The sequence below is a fragment of the Patiria miniata genome, unplaced genomic scaffold (assembly GCF_015706575.1).
Source record: "Patiria miniata isolate m_02_andy unplaced genomic scaffold, ASM1570657v1 HiC_scaffold_17, whole genome shotgun sequence".
Lineage (NCBI taxonomy): Eukaryota > Metazoa > Echinodermata > Asteroidea > Valvatida > Asterinidae > Patiria > Patiria miniata.
Window position 1 is genome coordinate 4,621,472 of NW_024037055.1, and position 21,116 is coordinate 4,642,587.

At 41.0% G+C, this 21,116-nt stretch overlaps 3 protein-coding genes across 4 annotated transcripts; all 3 read right to left on the bottom strand.

The window, feature by feature from the left end:
• Positions 1-1,615: 1,615 nt before the first annotated feature.
• Positions 1,616-5,627, bottom strand: LOC119723561 (neutral cholesterol ester hydrolase 1-like). Its single transcript, XM_038194277.1, has 4 exons — positions 5,408-5,627; positions 4,306-4,528; positions 3,663-3,726; positions 1,616-3,458 (listed from the first exon to the last, which is right to left on the bottom strand). Exons 1-4 carry the CDS (start codon positions 5,543-5,545, stop codon positions 2,672-2,674), a joined length of 1,212 nt encoding a protein of 403 aa, XP_038050205.1. The 5' UTR covers positions 5,546-5,627; the 3' UTR covers positions 1,616-2,671.
• A 3,807-nt stretch (positions 5,628-9,434) lies between these two features.
• LOC119723562 (neutral cholesterol ester hydrolase 1-like) lies at positions 9,435-12,948 on the bottom strand. Its single transcript, XM_038194278.1, has 4 exons — positions 12,678-12,948; positions 11,992-12,214; positions 11,277-11,340; positions 9,435-11,073 (listed from the first exon to the last, which is right to left on the bottom strand). Exons 1-4 carry the CDS (start codon positions 12,813-12,815, stop codon positions 10,293-10,295), a joined length of 1,206 nt encoding a protein of 401 aa, XP_038050206.1. The 5' UTR covers positions 12,816-12,948; the 3' UTR covers positions 9,435-10,292.
• Positions 12,949-13,932: 984 nt separating this feature from the next.
• LOC119723560 (monocarboxylate transporter 13-like) lies at positions 13,933-20,156 on the bottom strand. Of its 2 annotated transcripts, XM_038194276.1 has the most exons (5): positions 19,800-20,156; positions 18,329-18,579; positions 17,024-17,164; positions 15,471-16,448; positions 13,933-14,435 (listed from the first exon to the last, which is right to left on the bottom strand). In XM_038194276.1, exons 2-5 carry the CDS (start codon positions 18,567-18,569, stop codon positions 14,290-14,292), a joined length of 1,506 nt encoding a protein of 501 aa, XP_038050204.1. In that variant the 5' UTR covers positions 18,570-18,579; positions 19,800-20,156; the 3' UTR covers positions 13,933-14,289. The 2 variants fall into 2 exon arrangements, with proteins under 2 accessions (XP_038050204.1, XP_038050203.1); XM_038194275.1 differs by lacking the exon at positions 19,800-20,156 and having other exon boundaries at positions 18,329-18,670.
• Between the last annotated feature and the right edge of the window lie 960 nt (positions 20,157-21,116).

Genomic DNA, 21,116 nt, shown 5'->3' on the forward strand with positions numbered 1-21,116 from the left:
CATCGGTGAGGGCGTACCGTACCATGCAAGGGGTCTAATTAGGAGCTATTTACGTATCTGCAGGTGTTGCATTGATTCACAAATGTTACTGTTTTTTTATTTTTATTTCCTTGTTTTTTTTTTTAACAGACACGCCTATAATTAGTAGTCTATGGAATATCCCCTTGCGCAGCAAGGGTATATGATATGCGGTGATTGATTATGCAAAACATGACTGCGTCTTGACCTCGAGATTCTGACCATTCAGCGGGCGCCTTGTATCGGGTCTTCTGTAACCCGTTTAAATATGTCAGCCAAATTGACCAATCAGCAGCTTCAGTCCACATTTCTGATCGAAATGACTTCTAAACAGTTTCTAAAGTCGACACCGATTGGCTGGCGCGCGGGGTCGCATAAAATTTGCATTGCTCAGATGTATCAGACGTTGGATACGGGAGAAGGCTCCGTGGGACAACGGTTGATACTCAGACTAATAACTATGGGCTATCAATAATAATAACTCAGACTAATAACTATTGGAGCCAGTTTGATTTTTGTAACCTGAATGCAAATACTGAACAATAATGTGAATATCTGTCACCCTTATTGAGCTAAACAATAGACCATTATTTCGTTTGTAAACACGGAGCGCCATTTTGCCATGGGCTGCCACAGCACAAGGGCAAACATTATGTCGTGGCTGGCAACAGATTTTGCCAAAATTGTTTATTAAAAACCCTGTGTAAGAAAGGCATTTGGAAAGAGTTCCATACCTTGACATCACTTGACACACTGTTCACAAATCCTGTGAGACTGGTCTGAAAAAGTGTTTTCTCAGTAAATGCTTCAATACTTTCCCTGCTTGACTTTTTAGGACATGTTATCGCTTTCTGATTGCTAAATTGGTCACTGCAGGGAGAACTAATTGATGTACAGGCATGAAATTCTTTCCAGGCATTTTATTAAGACTTTGTACCATTTTGTTGGTAATTATATTTTCAGGAACGTAATGATCTGTTTTGAAAATAATATCTTCTCTTCATTGTTTGCAAAGTTGGCCTTCCATATTTTGCCAACTTGTGGTTGGCGAAGTGCCAACATGCATATGCATTCATGCATACTTATGCATCATGCATGCTTATGCATTCGTGCATAATTACTTGGCAATTAAGAGTCGTCTCTTTACTTTCGACCGAATGTTTTGCTCGATTGATCAGTGTAGTCACTTGATAATACATGTAGATGTACTTCCATAGCTCAAGTTTATTAAAGCATTTGTTCCAATCAATGCCGCAATTGTTAACTTCGTTCTGTGGCATTCGCTTATGCATCGATAATTGTATAATTGTAAAAGAATATTTGGGGAAAAAAACCGTTTTCTTGGCGCACGAGGGCCATCGTAATAGTTATAGAATTCACTAAATATTTGAAATTAAGGTCTTTTAAGATCTCGAAAATCGATAAGAACCGTGAAAGATTGAATTTAATATATTATAAGGAAGTTGCATTTTTAGGACACTCCGTATGTTATCGTCATCAGTTTCTTCCAAAAGGGGGCGCGCTATATAAACACTGTTCACTGCGCGCCAACATCTGTCCATTAGCGATGTAAACAAAGATTTGTAAAGAAGAAATCTCACGATTAACACTTAATAAACTTTTCCTGTATTTTGTTTTTAACTTACGGTTCATTAACTTAGAATGTTTCCAAGCCTAATTTAACTGAACCACCATGAATAAACAAACTCTGACGAAAACTGACACTACTTACTATTCTTAAGTTTAATTAGCGAAATTACGGTTTTGTTTGTCAAATTTAGCAAAGCTCTCAAAGGAAATTGATAATAAGTACATGAATGTACATTTCTAATGCATGCGTTTAAAAAATACAAATTCAATCAAAAATCAAGCGCTTCGTAAGACAAGATGCGAAACAAAATTTCGTCAAGATACGCCACAGTGCTTGCACTCTCGAAAATGTATAATTAAATGTATTTTTTTATCAGTTTATTAACAATAAATCAAAATCTCTCTTTATTGGTTAAAGGGGCAATGCGATTAACTTTACACTGGAACATATTTTGTGTAGGACTTCATTGCTCTTATTTGTTTTCACACTTTGCGACATCATTTTTTAGTAAAAAAAAATAATTGTGAAGAGCATGTATTTTTAACAATGCTCATATATCCCGTACTTATCCTGACATTTGAGGGCGCTGTTGTTACGTTTTTTTCAGGGCTCAATCTCCGTGTTGGTGGATTTCTGCTCAAGTTGCGAACCAAAATAACCCCCTGAAGATTCTGCCTCGTAAGGCATCACATTTTTGCTAAATGAATTTGGAAATTCGCATTAGCATAAAAACCCCAAAAAACGCCAAAGACGCTCAGGGTCGGAAAAAAAAGGCAACATGGGGATTGGAAATAAATGGAAATGGGCACAAAGGTGCATTTTCTAGGACTGCATCCATAAGAAAAAGAATTCTATTTCATTCACCCTTTAACTTAGGCAACAAGAGTTTCTTCGCGCAAATTCAGAATCGTTACACCACAACTCGAGCTGTTCCGCACTGTTTGCATTCGCGAAAATATCGGTAGATATTCTCTATTTTGATATGATTGTCGTTTCTTGATAAAAAAAAAAGTAAACAAAAGCCCCAAACAATATCACCTATTGGTTTTGAACTTCGTGCGCTTACAGTTTCTTCAGTGCAAATTGCAGAAAATCCTTATCGCCTTGCTTGCCCACTTCAGAGGGAATCAAATTGCCAAACAAGGCGTGAAAACCCGTCTTGTAGTGTTTCCAAGTGACTGGCACTCCCGCCTTCTCCAGCCGCTTGGCGTACATGATGCCGTCATCCCTCAAGACGTCATACTCGGCGGTCAGGATGTAAGCCTCTGGGAGTCCTCTCAGGTCTTCTCGCATGAGAGGAGCGTAGTCTGGATCCAAGAGGACGTCTTTGATCTCCTCGTAGAGGGCGTCATCGCCGAAGTCGGTTGAGGGCGCTCTGTAGTCTGGTCTCTTAAACTCGTCAGGGATGAGGTCGCGCGAGAGGCATTTTTGGACCAACGGGGAGCTTTTGGCGGCAGCCGAGGTGTGGTTATTGATCACCATTGCCTCCGTGACGTCACCCTTGTTACCAAGGAGATACTTATTCCAATAAGTAGCCATAGTTATTCTCCTCAATATGAGTGTATTGTATTTTCCATTTTGCTGATAGGAAGGCGTGTGGAAGTCAAAGGCCTGCAAGCACGGAACGATCAAGACTTGCAACTTGGGTCTGGGCAGGTCACGGTACTCGGGGTCAAAGGTTAACCGTTGTGCCGTGGCTGCTGCCAGGTTGCCCCCAGCGCTGTCGCCCATGATGGCAACTCTCCCAGGATCAACGTTGAAATCGCCAATGTGCTTCAGGAACCAGACTGTAGCTGCTGTGCAGTCATCTATTGCCGCGGGGAATGGATATTTTGGCGCCAAACGGTAACTATTAAAAAAAAAAAAAATCAAACAAAATCTTACACTTGTAGGCATAAAAGAAGCATATCATTGACAGTATTCAAGTTACATCAAAATCGAGTGTGTGACTTCAATAATGCATTGAGCATGATGAGGCAATTTCTGGATGAGGAGGGAGCAAAACTTGTTACTTTTTCTGACGAAAAGTCACTGTTAAAAATGGTTAACTTACTCGACAGAAACCACAACGGCATTCAGTTCCCGTGCCAGCATCGCCGTTAACGAGTGGTGCATATCTGGCGGAGTGAACGTTTATATATATATATATATATTAAACGGGCGTCCCATATACATTTCACATATCCTGTACCAATTATATATCACTCATAAAGGCTTTTTACCCCCAAACACGTATCTTTGAAACAATATATGTTTCCCTATTACTGTTCAAGTATTATTTCCACATGATCATCCCCAAAAATTCAAATGATGATGACAGCAAATAACATCTGCCCGGCTCACGTCATATTTTTCATAAGGCAATTCCGTAAAAGGTCATTAATTGTCTAGCTTGCTGTGGTTAAGAAGAAATCAAGAAACGTAGACAATATCCAGCGATCAGTCAATTTTATTGACTGATAGTTGGAAATAAAGTTTGCTATTGACGAAAATCACGAGATCGTGTTTTTGTGATCTAAAGATTGTGCATGGTTTGTCACTGTTTTCTTGAAGTTAGTGAATATCCTCCCAGCTAACACTACAACAGCTTAGTATGGTTTCGAACATATAGTTGGATTTTGAGTGGTGTTATTATAAACCGAGTAAAATACATGTTTAACGAATGTTAATATATACAATGAAAGTTGGGATCTTACCTACGCTACTACTTACAAAACCTCCGCCGTGGTAGAAGACGATGGCCGGCCGTTTATCGGTCTTCTCTCCCGCGGGCTCATCGGCAAATATCCGGACTGGTACCCGGTCAAACACCGCGTCTCTGTACGGTACTCGCGGCTCGCTCGCCCGGGAGTGCGCCCTGAATCGCTCATCCAGCCAGTCGACGAGCCCAGTCGGCAGGGCCTTCATACCATAAGGAGACTAACAAAATAACCAAGAAATAACATATGGCCAGTCTCTGATCCATTTTTTTCTGGGAGTCGGATGGCATTTGCACATTTTAATCCAACCAAGAAAAGAACAACTGGCGTGATGTAAACCCATTACCCACTCAATCATAACCGAAGACAAGGGAAGGCCAGTAATGCTATAAAATATAAGATTTTATAGGTTTTGCATGGTGGAGTATATCAGTATCGTTTCGGTTTGCGGTACATCATGTGGTAATCAATATGTCGCCCAGTAAATATATAGTTTAGTTCTGATAAGAACTTGTCCCGCTGATATCAAATTTCGCCAAGTGGTTTAAGTTCTGATAAGAACAGTCCTGCTTTAAGGTATAAAAGAACTTGTCTTTGGTCTCAACGTTTCGACTAGCCTGCTCTAGTCATCGTCAGGAGACTGAGGAGAATTGGAGATGCTGCTCCTTATGTAGGCTGTGTTAGGATTGGGAGTGCTTGCGTTGGTAGAATCTGATTGGTGGTCTGTTGGGCATTATGTTGGAGTGGGATGCCCGTAGTGTGTCCTGCTCGCTCAGGCTTGTTGACTCGACTGTCAGTATCAGCCCTAGGCATTGTGTTACCGCAAAACCAAAACTATAACGCTATAAAATATGTAGATATGATTTTGAAACACCGAGAGGGCACCAGAGTGAGCCTATACAAATATAATGTCAAGTGGCACGTTGGCCCACATTTGAAATAATTTGGGAAATAATAAAGACATTGCAGAAAATGTTCATGTAGATTTGGAGCAGGTCTAAAATGTGCATGGGCCTCATCATGCATGGTTTATGGCCAGTCTCACAAAACTAGTGTCCAACCTCGTACGACAAAACCTACGATGCTAGTGCATACTTACCAATATCAGAAATTTCGAAATAATTTTTAGCATCCATGGGCTGTCTACATCCTCAGGGATAGGCTCGAGCACTACATAGGTCGTCACTGCAACCACCGCCACCACAAACGCTAGCAGTATTCCTCGTACGTGCACCATTACTGCTTCGCCATTCGCCAAAAATATGAACACCGCCGCATGTGTGTACCGAGGTGTTTGATCGGCAGACTGCGACACCAACAAAGCGTTTGTGCAGACGTGAATACTCAAGGTTCATTGCCATTGTACACCAGCTCTGTCTGACCGTATTCAGTATTTACACTCAACCTTTTGATAAGCTTACAGGTAAAAAAGAAACACAATTGAAATCGCATTGCTATCGGCAGTGCCCAAAACTGCTCAGTCATTGCTTTAAATACTTCCAGCCCGCATGGTTACAAGTGTTTCATTGAGTTTACTAGCAATTATTTAAACGTCTTTTTTGTTTAGCAGTGGGGAAAAAATCTATCAACTTTTGAGCAAAAGTCACGATTATAGACTGGTGCCGCATGAAATGCAAATCACATAAAGAACCTGTTAAATCAGGTCCCAAGCTTCAATTCACTATAATTCAAACATTTCAATTATTTCTTTACAATTAAAAAAAAAATTGTGAAAGTAAAAGTCGTTTTCCCAAAAGTGCATAAAGTATAAATATATCGAAAACATATAAGAATTATCATTGTCGAAAAAGACAACTTTTAATTTAAATAAAGCTAAAAGTAACATACAAATAATGAAAAACGTATAGAGAACAGAACAAAAGAGGATATACGAATCTACACAAAAATCTCATTGTAACCAATTTAAATCTGCATAAAAACATGCTAAGTGTTATTAACAAAAATCAAACACATTCATTGTCACATTACAATTATTTATGTCTCAGTCAAGTTAAAAAGTTTAGTTGTAAGACGCGGTATAACTTCTAAAAGACAACACAGAATCCGTCTTTCCGACGCAGACTGAAATTTGATCTGTGAGGCATACCTACACCGCGCATCTTCAATGGGCCATCCTCAAGATCGACAGCGACAGGAATAACGCTCGCGCGTGATTGTGGATAAGATTGGTGCAGCGGGCTACGAGGAGTTTGTTTATGCTCTGAAATCATCGGTAGAACCGCGATACGCTCACTTCGATGCTCCTAAAGAATGGAATGTATAGGAGACGTGCTGGCCTTCATCTTCTGGTTCGTACAATTATTGTACATTGACCCTGTATTCAGCAAATGTGTCGGAAAAGAACCCTTTATTGACTCGGAACTCTGTTACAATCCCTTCAATGTTGTCTTCTTTCTGCCCATTAAATAATAATAATAATCAAAATCAGAATATTAAAGATGAATCCCTATGCTATTTTTCGAGTTTCACCTCGAGTTTTCACCTCGAAAAATACTTCTTCTTTTTTTTTCAATTGCTATATTCTTATCAATATACAGGGTGGATAAAAAAGGCAACCCACGTGGCGCCCCTATTTTTAAGGAAGGTCTGCAAGATGTATCGCTTTCCAGATCTAGGATATAAAAGCCCAATTAATAAGCTTTCATTTTACTGAAAGAAACATTCAAATCACTCATGTACTGTTCGAGTTATGGAATTTTAAACACAAACACATTTTTAAACCTTTGCCCACGGATCACATTAAGGTACGTGATATTTCAGTCCAATGAAACCATGTGGTATCATGAAAACGATATCAGAATAATCACATATGTCCCCGGGGTAGCCACGTAGAACTTCGAAGGCAGGCCAAGACTACACTTTTTATTATTCCTTCTGTCAAATGTAGATATAGACTGTTTCTTTAATCTTGTATGTCTCCCCGCAGCATAGCTAATTCATACTCAGGTGAAGAAACACAATAGTCTTTAGATTGTATTCTCCCATCCAGCACATCTAGGGTTTTCAAGTAGGGCCATAGTTTAATTAGATCGTTGTTGCAATATGGACCTCAGGAATTTAGTGAACCTCATACACTGTAGAAGAGATTGATTGGAATTTGTATTGTTCTTTAACTGGTATATTTAAGCTTGGGCGTAGTCCCACATCCCAGAACACTCACTAGACGCCAGAGGTGTAGGACCTGTCCGCCCCGTCCGATAGTTTGCCCGTATATTTTGATTAGAGCTGAGATATTTTGACTTCGTGATTTTGTGCCCGTTTTGGCACCTTTTGCTTCTTTGTGAAGCCAGGGCTGTATGCATTTTCGGCTTTCGCCAAGATTTCTGAGTGAAATTCTGTACCAGTTTCTCCATCCCTTTATGCCAGATTGGGCATCCTGTGTGGAGGAAGATTTGGACGTGTAAATAATATTTGTATGGGTTATTGTAAATAAGATCATCCAAAGGAGAAATTGAATTTGTTTGTGCATTATTTTGGCTAACTTTATTTCCTTTGATTTTGAGATTGTTCTCTGTCCGGCTGAAAATGGCGAACGCTGCCTTTAGCCGTGACAAAGACTATAAACTCTTGACATTATAGCATGCTGTTTAAAAACATTGGAAGCAGAGGGTGTTTAATATAGGTTATGATTAGCGCCAGTTATCGTGGTTATGAGAGTGTTCTGTTGTGGTTTTTCTATATAGGCCTACATGCATGTATGAATTGTCCTCGTTTTGCTAAAATATCACTTACCTTTATTGTGATCCGTGGGCTAAATTGTAAAAGTGTGTTTATGTTTAAAAGTCCATAACTGGAAAAGTGCATGACCGATTTGAATTTTTATTTTAATAAAAGAAAGCTTGGGCTTTCACATGCACTACACGCAGAACTTCTTCAAACAAAATCGGGGGTTCCATTTGGGTTTCCTTTTTTGTGACTCACCCTGTACAAGTAAAGTTGTTCACTTTTCAATGAAACACCGAGCGAAAAAAATCCAACGACATTTTATTTAATTAATTATTCCTTCGCACATCTGCCAGACAATAATTCGGCTCTCGCACAGAGGGTCGGTTTCTTCACAAAAGGAAAGCCCTCTTTCAGAGGGTTGAAGACGCCCAAAATCGAAATAAAGTACTTTCTGTTTGTTTGAACAAAACAGACAAATTGGAACTTACACAAAATTACCCGGGTAAGCTTGTGATTTTTTTTTTCGTCGCTGAGACCCGCTATTCTGTTGGGATTAATTTAAAGGGAATATACAATATTTGCAAACATCGACAAATAAAACTACCAAGTTTTTACGAAATACGTCACTAGGATGTTGGTTAATGACAGTCTAAAGCATCCTGTAAAATTATGGCACTTGGTGTGAAGTCATTTTCAAGAAAATGGTATTTTTGTATAAATTTCCAACGGTGGTCGGCCGATCACCGTTGGAAAAACCTAACTATTTTTCAGCTACTGCTCCAAATTTACCATTTTGTTCAGTCAAAATTTTGTTTGCTATTGGTTACATGTTCATGAACGGGTGCAGGTCAGCTAGACTGGTTCCCTGACCTAACAATTTTCCGGCATCTATAAGTTGATCCATTTCATCTTTAGTGGAGTCAGGGAACCAGACTACTTCAACGTTTTTGTTTTTCTTGGCTTTTCCAGCATTTTCGAACACAAAACTTCAAACATGTCAGTGTAACAATATTTGATCTATTATACTTACCCCTCAAATAGTTCATTTTTAAAAATAACAGCAAAAGCCAATGATGTACATTCCCTTTAAGTATTTGACAATTTTTTTATATTTACACGCCGTCTTTTAAACACTCATTTAACAGACGAAATTTCAATTGAATACGAATAAAATATTTCCCGATTTATTGGACCCACATCGAGTGTGTTGTTTTTGTTGAAATATCTCGAGACAGCGTCAGTGTTGACCACAGCATCTAATATCACAAATATCTCTAATACTCTGTGTGTATATAGAAATTAGTGATCTCCATTAGAAAGAAAACAGCAACGATACTTATACGAACGACACGCGAACTTAACAGGACATGGCTGTTACATGTCGCAGCGTTTTGATATAAACACAACTTAAAAACTTAAGAATGTCATGTCGAGGTGTCTAAGATGTCTAATATGGTTTATTCTAGCAAAATGGCGCCCTCCTATTGTGTTCACAATATCTACAAAGAAAAATGCCAAATGAATATTTTAGTTACACGATCTTTCAGATTTAAAAAAGGTATAATGTGTTTGGTGACCTTGCTGTTTTGCTTCGGATTGGGAGGACATAATCGTCATAACTTTTAAATCATTTTGACTTCTTTTATTTTCAGGAACCCTGATGAAGCACACAGTAAATTGCGCATGACCTACGCCAGTTCCATGGTAACTATATTGACGGAATTCCCTGGTTTGAAGGTAGTTCTAATCGGGCAGAACGTCTCAATCAAAGACGAGATAATCGAAGAGGTCAGTCTTGATTAAAAGGAATATGACAATACACAGCCTACGAGCTAATCGTTAGTTTATTTTATACAAAGTCTAATACATTCCTCCCATCGGATTAGGTAGCTGATCTCATGTCATTGAATTATTTGTCCCAACAGCCACTGCCCAGCCGCACCGAAGTTTTATTCCATGGTAAACAAATGTTCCACGAGAAGGTCCATGTGTTGTAGCAAGATTGGTGACAGAGGGCCCCCCCCCTTATTAACTACAAAAAAGGTAAGTTTTATAAATTAATTCAACAAATGTAAATTATTTCAGCTTTATATCGTATTGCGTTTCTCAATTTCAGTTAATTGTCTTAGAATTGTCTTCCGCGCAAACAGCAGAATCACTTATACATCATCTAAATAATCATAACACCAATACGGTCCTTCGTACTGTTATCCATCATATCAAATATCAATTAGACTACTGTTTTATTTACATGTGCTAGTTATTGACAATAACAGAACGTTTTGAACTTCATGAACTTACAGTTTTTCCCGCGCAAATTGCAGAAAATCATTTACGCCTTGCTTACCCACTTCAGAGGGAAAGCTAAACAAGCCGTGAAAACCCTTCTTGTAGTTTTTCAAAGTGGCTGGCACTCCCGCCATCTCCAGCCGCTTGGCATACATGATGCCTTCATCCCTCAAGACGTCATACTCGGCGGTCAGGATGTAAGCCTCTGGGAGTCCTCTCAGGTCTTCTCGCATGAGAGGAGCGTAGTCTGGATCCAAGAGGACGTCCTTGATCTCCTCGTAGAGGGCGTCATCGCCGAAGTCGGTTGAGGGCGCTCTGTAGTCTGGTCTCTTAAACTCGTCAGGGATGAGGTCGTGCGAGAGGCATTTTTGGACCAACGGGGAGCTTTTGGCGGCAGCCGAGGTGTGGTTATTGATCACCATTGCCTCCGTGACGTCACCCCTGTTACCACGGAGATACTTATTCCAAGCCGTCACCGCAAATCTTCTGTTCACTATGAGTGTATTGTAGTCGCCATTTTGCTGATAGGAAGGCGTGTGGAAATCAAACGCTTGCAAGCACGGATAGATCAAGACTTGCAACTTGAGTCTGGGCAGGTCACGGTACTCGGGGTCAAAGGTTAACCGTTGTGCCGCGGCTGCTGCCAGGTTGCCCCCAGCGCTGTCGCCCATGATGGCAACTCTCGCAGGATCGACGTTGAAATCGCCTAGGTGCTTCAGGAACCAGACTATGGCAGCTGTGGAGTCGTCTATTGCCGCGGGGAATGGATATTTTGGCGCCAAAAGGTAACTGTTTTAAAGACCATACATAAAATATTATACTTGTAGGCATAAAAGAAACACAGCATTGACAGTATTTTAATTAACTCAAAATCGAGGGTGTTGTGTCATCAAGAGTGCCTTGAGAAAAAATGAAGCAATTCTTGGGTGGGGTTGTGGCAAAAGAAATGTCTTTTCTGACGAAACGTCACCCTTAAAAAAATGTTAACTTACTTGACAGAAACCACAACAGCATTCAGTTCCCGCGCCAGCATCGCCGTTAACGGGTGGTAGACATCTGGAGAAGTGAATGTTTATAGGATTATTGCACGGGTGGTTTGGACGAATCAAGGCGTCCAAATTAAATTTTACATAACCTGCAGCACCAACTATACCGATCACTCATAAAGGCTTTTCACCCAAATACCTGTATCGTCATTTCGTACAGGCTATTGTTTGAATTTATTCTCTGATACACTATGTGTTCCTGTTCAAGTATTATTTACACTTAATCACCCCCGAAAATCAAAATGATGATGAGAGCAAATTTATCTACCTGACTTATACCATATTTTTCCACAGCAAAAGGGAGGGTGCAAAAACGATAGTAGTTTTGACCAAAACTAAAAGGAACACGGGATCATTAATTTGCATTCGTCTGCCTTGCTGTCATTAAGAAGAATCAAGAAATATCTAGATGATTTCCAACTATCAGTCAATAATGACTGATTTCTGATGGTTGGAAATAAAGTATGCTATTGACAAATGGTGTTTTGCGATCAAAAGGCTGTGCATAGTGTTTCACTGTTTTCTCGAATAGTGAAACCACTCAAGTACTCAACTGAAACTGGTTAGGTTTCGAACATTCTTATTTGGATTTTGAGTGGTGATATGATTGGAAACTGATACGTATGTTTATGCATTTAAAGTTAAATGTTTTAGATCTTACCTATGTGACCTGATACAAAACCTCCGCCGTGGTAGAAGACGATTGCCGGCCGTTTATCGGTCTTCCCTTCCGCTGGCTCGGCGGCAAATATCCGGACTTGAACCCGGTCAAACACCGCGTCTCTGTACGGTACTCCCGGCTCGCTCGCCCGTGCGTTTGCCCTGAATCGCTCATCTAACCAATCGACGAGACCACACGGTAGAAACATCCCAACATAATGACCCTAACAAAATAATCAAGAAAAAAATATAACGATGCCCACTCTCTGATCTTTTTTCTTAGAGTCTGGATTGAATTTATACATTTTGTTAATCCCACCAAGAAAAGAAGAATAGACTTAATATAAACCCATTTGATACGCACTCGTGATCAGATCAGGCAAATTGTAATAATTTCTATGTAGATAAGATTTTAAAACACGGACAACGCACCATAGTGAGCTTTGAATGTCGTGCAACACAACAGCTAATCCACATTTTGAAACATTGGGAAATAAGACATTGCATAAAATGTTCATGTGTAGCATAGATTAAGAGAAAGTCTAAAACGAGGGCCTCGTTCATGTGGTTTATAGCCAGTCCAAATGTCCAACTAGAACTATGGGTATCATTACGTGTAATACCCATGTCCAACCTCAATGAATTATATATGGCAATATCATATATAAAAACTGTTAGCATACTTACATTTGTCATCAATGGCGAAATAAGTTTGAGCATCCATGGGCTGTCTACATCCTCAGGGATAGGCGCGAACACTACATAGGTCGCCACTGCAACCACCGCCACCACAAACGCTACCAGTATTCCTCGTACGAGCACCATTATTGCTTCGTCTTCCGCAAAAATTATGAGCACCGCTGCATATATAAAATCGAACTAGCCTCACTACACGGATCGGTGCAAGGCCTTCGACACAAACAGAGCCTTTGTGCAGACGTGCACAATTATATCTATTCATAACCTGTGTAAAGGCCTGTACTTGAGCGCATTGCACTATGAATACGTGAATATTGACAAAGCAGATATGCACTGCGTTAATTTTAGGGGAGCGGGCACAAGGACATGATGAAAGAGATAACTCATATTATGGCAGCCATTTTTCACGAGACACTCCACTTTATTTCACATCGAGAGAGGGCGCTCTTCGACAATAACAGTAATATAATAACGTTGTAACTCTAAATATTGTGACACACTCGATCCTCACCCTTAGATTGGAGAAGTACAAAATGCAATGTATACATTTCCACAACACAAGTCATTGGCCCTGATGATGGATACACTAAATGTTGTTATTAATTTTTTTTTTTTGGAGACTGATAACATCAATGAACTTGGTTAAGTTTGTATAACTTACTGGCTGTTAAATGCATTGTTCTGACAAGGTTTCCGAATTGTGATACAATCGAATGTAACTTGTGCACTTCCATTTTGTTTTTGTTTTGTGTGCACTGTATACTTTTCAGGAAGAACAATTTTTTTTTGCACCCCTCCCTTGCGGTCATTTTACGTCAACCCCAAACAAAAAAGACCTGGCCATGTCTGCACTACGCAAATTTTTAACATACATGTGTTACAACCTTAAGGGTTCATTGGTGTTAAGACCTCACCTTCAAGGTTTATTGTTGAAATGAACTGTACCGTTATGGTCGTCTTGAAGCTGGATCACAACCATTACGCCTTCATGAGCATAATATAGGTGCACATGTATCGGGTGTATTTCATTATACTTCTTACGAAGCAAAAGGCACCAAGCCACATTAGAGTCACACCTCGTACTGCAAGGTAATTATTATTTTTAAAATCCTTTTCCAGAGCAACTTCAGCTTACAGAAAACAGCAATAATGTTTATGTAGTCGTTCGAAAACACTGTACTCCGTTTTCGTTTTCTAACGTCGCCATAGTCAATAGGACATTAGCGAGTACAGTTTGCTTGCCCCAAATCACAGTAGTTTGGTCGACCCGAGTAGGTTTTTGAAATTCTGGTACTGATATGATGAGACGTGTTGCCTCGTCTGGCGCATGCGTCTGTAAGGTTGTTCCTGGAAGCTCATCTATTAAACTCTAGTCTAGCCCCGAGGGTTCTATCTGGTTCTTCATCTTACACATGGCAACGATAATAGACAAGGCTGAATGAGAACAATCCCGAATGCAACAAAATCTTCAAAGCACGAAAGTGGCCGAAATCAATGCATTTCTTTAAATAGAACGATCGCAATGGCAATAATGATTTAATTTGCAAAAGCGAGCTATATTACAATACTAAACAAATGTCCACAGGTACGGTAATTGTTGCTACCGATCCGATGGGAGTATGTCAATTCCTGGCTCGATTCTTTTCAGCAGGGGAAGCAGTAATATTTGGACAACACACATGAAATACACACCGGCAAGCACATAAAAGACGGTCTGGTAGTTTCCAGTTACGTCCAGCAACCAACCTGCAGGAAGACAACATCATAATTATACAAATAATGAATGTTTATGAGTGCAATGGCAAGAATACTTTCATGGGGTGACAACCTGAAGGAATGTTCCATTCCGCGAGTAGGTGGTGAGTGAGTAGAGGTAGCGAACGAGTAGAGGTGAACATTGAAATTATTCTTTCCATTGCACGAATGTGACAACATTCATTATTGGTTTTATACAATGCCTAAATGTATAGGGTGAGTACAAAAATAATGTCCCTTTGGAGTACAGTAGTTCTTGTCTCCCCCCAAAACGGGTATAGTTTAATACCAACGTTATTGTTCAGCCAACAATCGGTCTAGGTATTGACCACGGTCAGTTAAATTTCCACTGATAATTAGCCATGCATGAATAGGATATGGGCCTATCTTTGTCAACACTGCCAACACAATTTTCAGGATAGGCCTCTTGCTATCAACACAACAGAAACAATGGGTCTCTGGACGGACAATGAAGGAAATATAAGTAACAACAGAACAGGATATGAATGGAATTAAATAAAAATTTATTGAACTTGAATCTCAAATACAGATGAGGTTCACATTTTCTCTGTCCTGCTGCTCGATCGACCTTCCACCTGAGTGTGCCATTCAGAGCAATGCATGGTTAAAGCGAAGAATGCGGATGGTCCGCAAAGCTGTTGAAGGCATGAGGACACTATATACATTGCCCTGAATGCTTCCGCCCGACAATATGGAAACCAATCTACTCGCAACTCTTGATCTGTGTGTGAACGGCGGCAACGCAAATAGTTTTTTTAACAGACGCACGAAAAGAAAGAAGAGAAAAAGTAGGCCTGCTTGTTGAATATGTAGGCCTAAAAAAAGGGTTTTCAAGAGCCCGGACGGGACATGCATTGGTAAGTATTTAGTCACTGCTAAGTTACGATGTTTGTGATCTATGTCTGACTGTGTTGCTAAATATTGCTGGAAATTGGCCACATCAGTTTTGTTTTCGCTGTAATCCTTAAAATGCCAACTCAAGCATTTTTCATCTACACCACTTACCTGCCATGACCGGTCCAGTGAGAACCCCAGCCCCGAAGAAGATACCAAAAATCGCCACGCTGAGCGCGAAGTTGGCCATTCCAACGTAGCGCCGAGTCAGGACGACCATGACGGCGACAAGGAAGCCGATGGCGAAGCCTTTCACGAACGAGACCACTGCCAGGACGGCATAGTTGTCCACGTTCAAGAGCATCATGCTCAAACCGGCTAGGGTCATGCCGGCCGCCGTCACGTGCTCGGCGGTTGGTCTCCAGCTGATCAGCACACCGTTGGCCAACCGGCCGAGCAGGGTACCAATGCCGAAGAGACTGAGCAAGAAGGCGGCGCTGGAGGGCGTCACACCCAGGCTCTCCGCGCGGGGAATAAGGAACTGAACGAATCCCATATACGGCAGGCTGAACTGGAACTGCAGGAGACACAGCAAGGCGAAACGATAACTCTTCAGAAATATGTTTAATCCCAACAATTCCGAGTATGTCTTGAGCAGGGTAGCCGCCACACACAATTTCTTAGCCTCTTTTGGAGGCACATACCCGCTGTTATTACTCATATCGCTTAGAACATTCTCGTCGCTTGTATTTTGAAGTTCATCAGGCGCGTTACAGCACCGATCATCTCCTGTAATTGAATCCTCTTCAACATTATCCCCCTCGTCACTTGCAACCAAGACACCCCCTTGAGCGAATGGACCGGCCCTATCATCGCTTTCAGATGACTCCGCTGCGGACTGTTCCACTCTCCTCGGAAGGGGTCTGAAGAGGAGACAAAATGCAACGCCGTTCGCCATGATTGCCGAGCTGATGAAAACAGCTCCTCTCCAACCGAAGTTCTCGGAAAGCAGTTGCAAGAGTGGTGGTGCAGCGATCATCCCCGTGCCACAACCAGAGAAGGCAATGGCGTTGGCCGTCTTGTACTTTTTCTTGAAGTAAAGGGCGACTGCAACTATACCGGCGTTGTAGGTAATTCCCATCCCAGCACCTTTACCAATGTAATAACCAAATCGCAAAAAAATGAAGCTCGATCGTCTCGATTGGCAGTTTTCGTACAAACTTCTGGTAGTATAATCATACATTCTACCTCCTCTTTGGTCAAAGAATATCCTCCCCCATTCTCGTAATGTTTCCAAACTAAGGATAGCTATAGACCAGTTCTCTGATAGATTCTAATTTATGGAACATACGCAAAAACATAGCATCTGAAGCAAGGAGCACAAGCAGTATTCCCCACCCCTATGTAGTGTCTGCACCCGTTTTGGACGTGCGTGCGAGGTCACTCATGTTGATCATGCTTTTTCATGTTCGCAGCCTTTCAACGCAAAAAAAAAACACCAATACTTGAGAAATTTGCCTAAGATATTTGTTTCCCATGCTTTACCACTGCACTTAATGCCACGAATGTTTCAGCGCATGTTGAATACGTTGAATGCATGTAGTAAACTGTTACTTTTGTCATCGGCACTTTTTATGCTTTTGCGTACGTTGAATACGTTGAAAACATGTCAATTAGCGAACTGTGTTTTTTTTTCATCGGCACTTTTTAAATTAATGAAATACCTGTGATTGCGGCAGTGACGTACAGCTGGTATATGTTGGCCACCCAGCAGCTTACGAACAGGCCACAAGACGCTAAAACCCCGCCAAGCATTCCAGAAAACCTGCAGCTGTATCGCTTGGTCAGGATACCGCCGATAATGCCTGAAAGAGCAACGATAGGTGAAATCACAGTGTCTAAATCAATAATCGTGATGCAGTTTTCCCCAATTATCAGGCTATTTTAAGGAGCATGAAAAACTTATAAGTATTTTCTTATATAAACGTAAAGTTTTGAATATCTTAATTATTTGTTATAATTATTACTAATGCCATAATAGGACGACTTTGCCATAGACTTGTTCACAAACCTAAACTGTCACCTAACCCAAGTTTACCTTATTCTGCCTCCACGAATTTCGGTATCGGTACGTTTTGTACCACAAGGAATCGATCGAGATGGTTTGCGACATTATAACTTCTTGTTCTTAGGGTCCTTTTAACATGAGAGCGACACCAATTTGTCACCCCAATAAGGCCTGTAGCCCTAACGCAGACGGGATTAGCAAACCTGTCGCCCAATGTGTTATTTTGTAGTTGTTAAGAACCACAAACATAGGAAGAACATCGTTCTGAATTGTTAATTGCGGCTGGTCTTGGTACTGTCATTTTCACAACTAGAAGCAAAATGAAACGGAACGGGTGCTAAAATTATGAATCAAAGGCCTTCGTCAGCATGAGTCAAGCTTTATAGCCGCATTCAGTCGCGATTCAAGCATGAGTAAACCGTAAATAGGTAGGAACAAAGGCAATCACACGCCTTTGTCAAGGTCCATTTGAATAACTTGTGGTAAGTTGTGATACATTGTGATGAATTCTGATGGCTTAATTCTATTTAAGTCTGGAAATAGCTCCTCCAAATGTGCATCCATCCTGTTAACCCCTTAAGGACGGGGTGTAATGGGGACATTCCTCCGCACATAGAGCAAGTGGCCCGCATGACTGCACAGCCTTTGTGTGATAGCGGGACTGCACAAAAGCAGCAGCTGTGGAACTACCCACTAGCCGTGTGCCACGGCATACCACAGCTGGCAACTGCATTCCAATGAGGATTAGCGGCCGCGGCCATGACCGCTTCCCGTACGCATGGGGTTAATGGATCGTTCCGTGATTTGGTCTAAGCCCCGCCTACTTTTGGTTGCGTACATTTCTCACATTCCCCATGACCGTGATTCACTGAGATACCGTCACTGTGGTCACCTGGTGAAAAGGTCTGATCTAATTGGTCAATGCGCTCTGTGTGATTGACAGACATGGAAGTTCCATTACCACTGAAGGAGGACAAGGAGGCCGTGATGCTTTGGACAGCGGCCGTTTCCTTGGCGCCGGTGTTAAACTCGTTCTTCCAGCTCTGGTAGAAGACCCCGCTACACCGGATGAGTCCGAGCACTAACGCCATGATCAGATGGGAGGCGACGACCACCACGATGCCCCAACCACCTTCTGGAGGGTCAGAGGTTACCTTTGTGTAGCGCCCTCCGCGGCGCGTTTTACCTGGCGACTGTTTCATGTTCTGTAAACTGGCCATGACAAAATGTAAGCGTTTGTGCTACAATATAAAATTCTGTTAAACAATAACACAAATTATGAATTTTTTTGTTTGGCTTCTTCACAATCGTAAAACAATACTTAGTTAATGTCCACCTCTTAGAGATTGTAAATCTGGTCACTGCAAAAAAAATGCATTAACCAAATGTATTAAGCTATCAATTAACTTTCTAGTTATTCTGAGGGGACGTTTTAGCACTTATGTCAGCATCTATATTAGCACCTATTTGACCCTATTTAGGGTTCTTCCTATACTTATCAGATTCACACACGTTCCTTATTTGCAGAGACTCCTTTCCCATGTAGCTGAGCAACACAATTTTTAGTCCGTCAGCCTCCTTTACTCAGCTCTGTTGATATGTTCAGTTAGAAATTTAAGTTGCCATCCCGTTGACACACGTGCAAGTCTCGCTAGCTTAGTGATCAAGCAGAGTAGAACTATCGTAGCTAGGCTACATGTAAAAGCCCCAGTCACACATTCACGGTTGGAGCTACGACTATACCATGCAAGAATCAATCGCTCACGGTGAACCGTCGAGATTCGTGGAATCGACTTTCTGCAAATTAACTAAGGTTTCAGGACGGATATATATAGCCACGACTTTCCTAAGGGTTTTCTAGGAGTACACCGCGGTTTGTCAAGAACATGGACGGATTGTTGAAGAATATCGACAGTATTACTAAGAATAATGACGTTAACGCCACCGTTGTCTGCGATTGGGTCACGGATGACCAAGGTTCTCCTACGAATAAAGCGTGGATATTCGTATAGTACAATCTTAGCAGAACCCTTAGCACATCCGGGCATATCCGTAGGTCATTCTTAGAGATTTATACCACGATTGAGCTACGAATCTTCGCGACTATGTACGAATAGCCACGAATAACACTACGAATTAGTACGGTTGTCCTACGGATGTCCCACGGTTGCACTATGAATTGATTTCATGACGATTCACCACGGAAGTTTGGAACAGTTTAAAACTTCCGTAGCCCCCCCCCCCCCCTCCCCACGAATACCGAAGGAAGATGACGGATAACCACGGATGTACTAAGGATGAATACGGTACTCCCACGGTTTATCACGAATTTTAAACCGTGGAGCTCCAAACCGTGAAAGTGTGACTTGGGCTTTAGTTTCCTTCGAGAAATTAGGCAAATCCGATACTAGTTATAAGTTACAGAATATTACCTTAGGCCTAATTGGTGCCGCTACGAGGAGAAAGAACGCTTTTCTTCCACGGATGATTGCTTGCCGTATAGCTTCGTCACTCAAAAAGGCACAGGCTTGTGATAATGCATTTAACCTTAATTTAGAAGTATCGGCTGCACGTATAACCACTCGAACACAAGATTAGATTGTATTTGTGTATATACTTGGAGATATTTTAGTCCTTGCTGTCAGCCAAAGGCTATTTCAGATAATGTGACCTTCGAACGATAAGGCCTAAAAATAGATACTATTAACGGAGATGAAAATATTCAATTGTGTTTCCAAATGAAAATTAACGTGTAGTTCATCCCAACAGATGAGAAGCATTAAACAAAGTGTCATGGTTAAAGAAACTTTGGTTTATTTGTTCTTAACAATACAAATCAATAAACCTTAGATTTAGTGTGTTTGATAAACTGTGCATTATGTCCATTGCTTTTAACGCTATAGACTAATATAGCGGGTACTTTAATTCTGACAAGGTTCAGGTTTCAGGTTCAGGTTCAGGTCACAAGATCGTGACTGATTGGTCCAAAGCACCAAACTTAGCAGATAGATTCTTAGCCCAAGATATTTAGAAGGGGTGATTTCTGAAATTCATTTTAGTAGGGTACCTAATTTGCATAAATTAATAGCTGCCGTATATAGTAACATATTTATTCCCATATTTTGGGATGACATTTAAAAAAAAAAGGGTCTATTTTGGGGATTCTACATACTTATCCTTACTTAAATAACATTTTCAGAAGCATAAGTGACTGGATAATTGTGATAGATTCAAAATGGCTACCATTGTATGGCCCGCATGCACTCACCTTTTCCACAGATATCGTCAGGCAGTCTTGCCAAAACTCAGTATTGATGAGCTTCAAATTCACAAAGACGCATACTGTCACATCTACCCTGATAAATATATAGGCTATAGAAAATCATATGGACAAGGAAAATATTATGAAATTTAGCCCAGAAACTTACAAAGGGAGAATGAGGTGTCCGTAAATTGGGGTGTAATAATAGGCAAATTAGGGTTGCCCACTGGACTTGAACAAGTTCAAGGAAATGTTATCCCCACATTTTCCTGTAAGACAACTGTTGACGTGGACGTATTATAAACAGCCATAATGCCTTATTGGGGGGAGGCACTTCTTTCAACTTGTTCAAGTCCCTCACGTTAGGCCTAAGTTTAAGCCCAATTTACGGACACCTGGCTCACGAAGCATGAGCTCACCAAAACTCAAAACAAGTCAACTAGCTTCAACACGGATTGCGTACACGGTGTAGGCCGGTCTTGAAGCC

Coding starts and splice junctions, on each gene's coding strand:
- LOC119723562 (XM_038194278.1), bottom strand. CDS start 12,815: ATGGTGCTCGTACGAGGAATACTGGTAGCGTTTGTGGTGGCGGTGGTT. Junction 12,215..12,677: donor TTTCGCCATTGATGACAAAT/GTAAGTATGCTA, acceptor TTATTTTGTTAG/GGTCATTATGTTGGGATGTT. Junction 11,341..11,991: donor TTTTGTATCAGGTCACATAG/GTAAGATCTAAA, acceptor TCACTTCTCCAG/ATGTCTACCACCCGTTAACG.
- LOC119723560 (XM_038194275.1), bottom strand. CDS start 18,587: ATGGCCAGTTTACAGAACATGAAACAGTCGCCAGGTAAAACGCGCCGC. Junction 17,165..18,328: donor CTCCTTGTCCTCCTTCAGTG/GTAATGGAACTT, acceptor TTGCTCTTTCAG/GCATTATCGGCGGTATCCTG. Junction 14,436..15,470: donor CACTGGACCGGTCATGGCAG/GTAAGTGGTGTA, acceptor GTCTTCCTGCAG/GTTGGTTGCTGGACGTAACT.
- LOC119723561 (XM_038194277.1), bottom strand. CDS start 5,545: ATGGTGCACGTACGAGGAATACTGCTAGCGTTTGTGGTGGCGGTGGTT. Junction 3,727..4,305: donor TTTTGTAAGTAGTAGCGTAG/GTAAGATCCCAA, acceptor TCACTCCGCCAG/ATATGCACCACTCGTTAACG. Junction 3,459..3,662: donor GCCGTTGTGGTTTCTGTCGA/GTAAGTTAACCA, acceptor TTTTTTTAATAG/TTACCGTTTGGCGCCAAAAT.